This window comes from Panthera uncia, chromosome X, assembly GCF_023721935.1.
Source record: "Panthera uncia isolate 11264 chromosome X, Puncia_PCG_1.0, whole genome shotgun sequence".
NCBI lineage: Eukaryota > Metazoa > Chordata > Mammalia > Carnivora > Felidae > Panthera > Panthera uncia.
The window spans coordinates 54,068,587-54,071,846 of NC_064817.1; the positions used below are offsets into that span (position 1 = coordinate 54,068,587).

At 46.7% G+C, this 3,260-nt stretch overlaps 1 protein-coding gene across 1 annotated transcript; it reads left to right on the plus strand.

Moving 5' to 3' along the window:
• Nucleotides 1–268: 268 nt before the first annotated feature.
• On the plus strand, nt 269–2,704 carry OTUD6A (OTU deubiquitinase 6A). Its single transcript, XM_049643910.1, has one exon. It carries the CDS (start codon nt 409–411, stop codon nt 1,282–1,284), a length of 876 nt encoding a protein of 291 aa, XP_049499867.1. The 5' UTR covers nt 269–408; the 3' UTR covers nt 1,285–2,704.
• The last annotated feature ends 556 nt before the right edge of the window (nt 2,705–3,260 follow it).

A 3,260-nucleotide genomic window follows, 5' to 3' on the forward strand; every position in this document is an offset into this window, starting at 1 on the left:
CAGGTTTGGAAATGAAGTAGGGAGTCAGAGTCCGTTAACAATTCTACAAGACTAATTGCTGCACGTAGTATTCAAAGGCGAGATTTTTGGCACGGGATTTGGGGCCGTGCTAAAAGCAGAAAAAAACGGTTGCTAAGGGGTTTAACGGGGGCGTGTTTAGGGGCTCTCAACAGCCAATCCTAGTGCCAAACGTTCTCAAGGGGGCATGGCCGTGGGGAGACAGTAGCCAATGACAGGGCCGTGAATAGGGTGGGGCAACCAGCCGGTGAAGAGAGCCGAGTGCAGCAATTGGGCGAGGCTGAGGACGTGAGGACCCGTAGCGTGCTCCGTCTCTTGAGCTGTTAGTTTTAAGTGTAGCTGGTACTTCAGCTACCACCAAACTTCGAGTCTCAGCTGCCGTTAAACATCATGGAAGATTCTCAGAGAGAGCAAGAGCGGATGATACGACGCCACCTTCGCGAGAAGGAAGAGCTTCAGGCCCGCATCCAGGGCATGAAGAACTCGGTCCCCAAGAGTGACAAGAAGAGAAGAAAGCAGTTGCTCCTAGATGTGGCCCGCCTCGAGGCTGAGATGGAGCAGAAGCACCGGCAGGAAATGGAGAGGTTCCAAGCGAGTTGCCCTGATAACGGCAACCTCGATTCCATCACAGAAGATCTTGCCAAGATGGATCTTGAGAACCGGCCTCCCAGCGTGTCGAGGGCACAGAAAAGGCGCGAAAGAAGGGCGGCCCTCCAGAGAGAGCGCCAGGGGAGCATCGCCGAGGTGGAGATGGAGCATCTGGCCAGCTTCCGCCGTGAAGAGGAGGAGAAGCTTGCCGCCATACTGGGACCCAAGAACCTGGAGATGAAGGACATCCCGGCCGACCGCCACTGCATGTACCGCGCCATCCAAGACCAGCTGGTGTTCTCCGTGACCGTGGAGAGCCTGCGGAACCGCGCCGCCCTGTACATGCGCAAGCATGTCGACGACTTTCTGCCCTTCTTCAGCGACCCCGAAACCGGCGACGCCTACAGCCGCGATGACTTCTTGAGCTACTGCGACGACATCGTGCGCAAGTCGTTGTGGGGAAGCCAGCTGGAGCTGAGGGCCCTCTCGCACGTCCTGCAGACCCCCATCGAGGTGATCCAGGCCGAATCGCCCATCATCGTCATTGGGAAGGAGTATACCAAGAAGCCGCTCACCCTCGTCTACTTGCACTACACCTGCAACCTCGGGGAGCACTACAACTCGGTGAGGCCGCTGGAGGCCGGCGCCGTCGGGGGCGCGGCCCCGCGGCTCTTCTAGGCCCCCGCGCCACTGCCGTGGCCACTGGAGCCAGAGCCGAAGCCACCGCCGCACCTCCCCAGTAGGCTCCGGTTTTTTTTGCTTTCGGTTTTCTCGTTTTTTTTCTTGGTTCGTTTCACTCGAATGTCCACCCCCTCTCTCCCTCCCCTCCCCCACCCCCACGCCCGCGCTCTCCTACCTGGCAGTTCTTTCTTCTCTCACCCTTGTGTTGCTTTTGAGGGGTAGGGGGGCGGGGAGGCTCAGCACACGGGTAATATAATATCTGTATTGTTCTACCCAAGGGGAGGGAGTAGGTTTGCTAAAGTTGAACCGCCTCTCGCCCTTAGGGGGCTTCGCCTCCCTTACCAATGAGAATTGTTCGCGTTGCACTTACCTTTGAGATAAAAATAGAAATTTGGTTTGATGCCTTCTTAACTTGGGAAAAAGCAGTGGAGCTCAGGATCTTCGGATTGTCCCATGAATGTATTATATTGGATTACTTAGATAAAGTTGGAGTTTCTGTGATCGAAATGCTTTGTGAATGCCTTTTGCTTACTAGTTCTTTGGGAAAAAATGTATCCTGGTCTATTTTGACGGTTACTTTTTAAAGCCCAGTTGGGCTCTTCTAGAGATGTCTCAAGTTATGGATAAGAGCTCCTCTAGTATTTTGCTTTGTTTTTTTCCATACAAACTTGTGTGGTTCCCAATTAATTTTAGTTATTTAGGTATTTGCTAAATTCTACTTAAAGCGTTTGTTAAACTTAGAAATTAAATGTAAGTGCTAAACATAGAAGTTAAATAATTCAATTTACAAAAATTGGCAGGTTAGATAAGGTTTGCTCTAAGATGCAAAAGATATCAATTTAATTTCCTTTATTAAAGATAGGATGGGATATGACTTCATTCAAGTAGTTGATCCATTTCATTGTGTCTACACCAAGTATGAGGCAAAAAGAGACATACTGATAAGTAGCTTAACCTACTACAAGGCTGAGATCTGAACCAGTAAGTTTTCTTTAGTCTGTGACATAAAAGGATACAACTTTATTCAAATAGTTGATCCAGTTTGTTGTGTCTACAAGTGGTATAAAGTTTGAAAGATCTGAACTTAGCATGTTTTCCTTAATTCTTAGAGATAGAAAAAATTTTTAGAAGATTTTAAGAAGTAAAAATAGTTGATCCATTTTGTTACATCTACAACTGGCATGAGGCAAAAAAAGTGAGCAAGATAGTTTTGTTGGTATCTTTTGTTGGTTGAGGCTCATTGATATCTTGAATTTGCCAATAGAATAGTATAAGTGAAATGATTTGCAATAAACAACTTACAATGTTGTAAATCTTTAGATCCTGTATTTCAGTGAGTTTACTTAAATTCATTGAAAAAGTTTATTGTACACAGCAAATGTTGTAAAACAAAATATATAAATTCAAAAGAATTTTTTAAATATTATGCAACTTGTTTTAAAAATAAAAGTTTTAAAAATATCTAGTTCTCTATTTTTGTGTAGCTGACTTAGTTTACATAGAGTTTGCATCCCAGGATTTACTTCAGCAGAGGAATCTTTGAGGGTTAGGGAGAGGAGTTGGGAGACAGATGAGAGTTTGGAGAGGAGGCCTGGCCCAAGGTCTTGGTGGCAGCCTGGAGTGGAGTGTTTCCCAGAAAAGGATTTAGGGAGGAGCTTTATCTAGAGGCTGCCCTGATTTGATGTTTCACTCGGTGAAAAACATCATGAAATGGTTTTGTTTAGGGATGTTCTCATTGCTATGCATGAAAAAGAACTCCCACTTCCCAAAACTCACCGATCCAGGGCTACATTGCAGAAGGGAAAGAAGTACCACTGTTTGGGGGGGGGGTCCCAAAATGCAAATAGGGAAATCTTACCAGATAGCTCACTGTGTAAATGTGCATCAGATAAATTTCAGATGGCCAGCTAGCTGAGGAGAAGAGGGCCCCTGAGAAAACTGGGGATTGGGGTGCATTGTAACAAGAAGGCCTT

What these genes read in the sequence shown, in the direction of transcription:
- OTUD6A (XM_049643910.1), top strand. Translation starts at nt 409, where the DNA reads ATGGAAGATTCTCAGAGAGAGCAAGAGCGGATGATACGACGCCACCTT.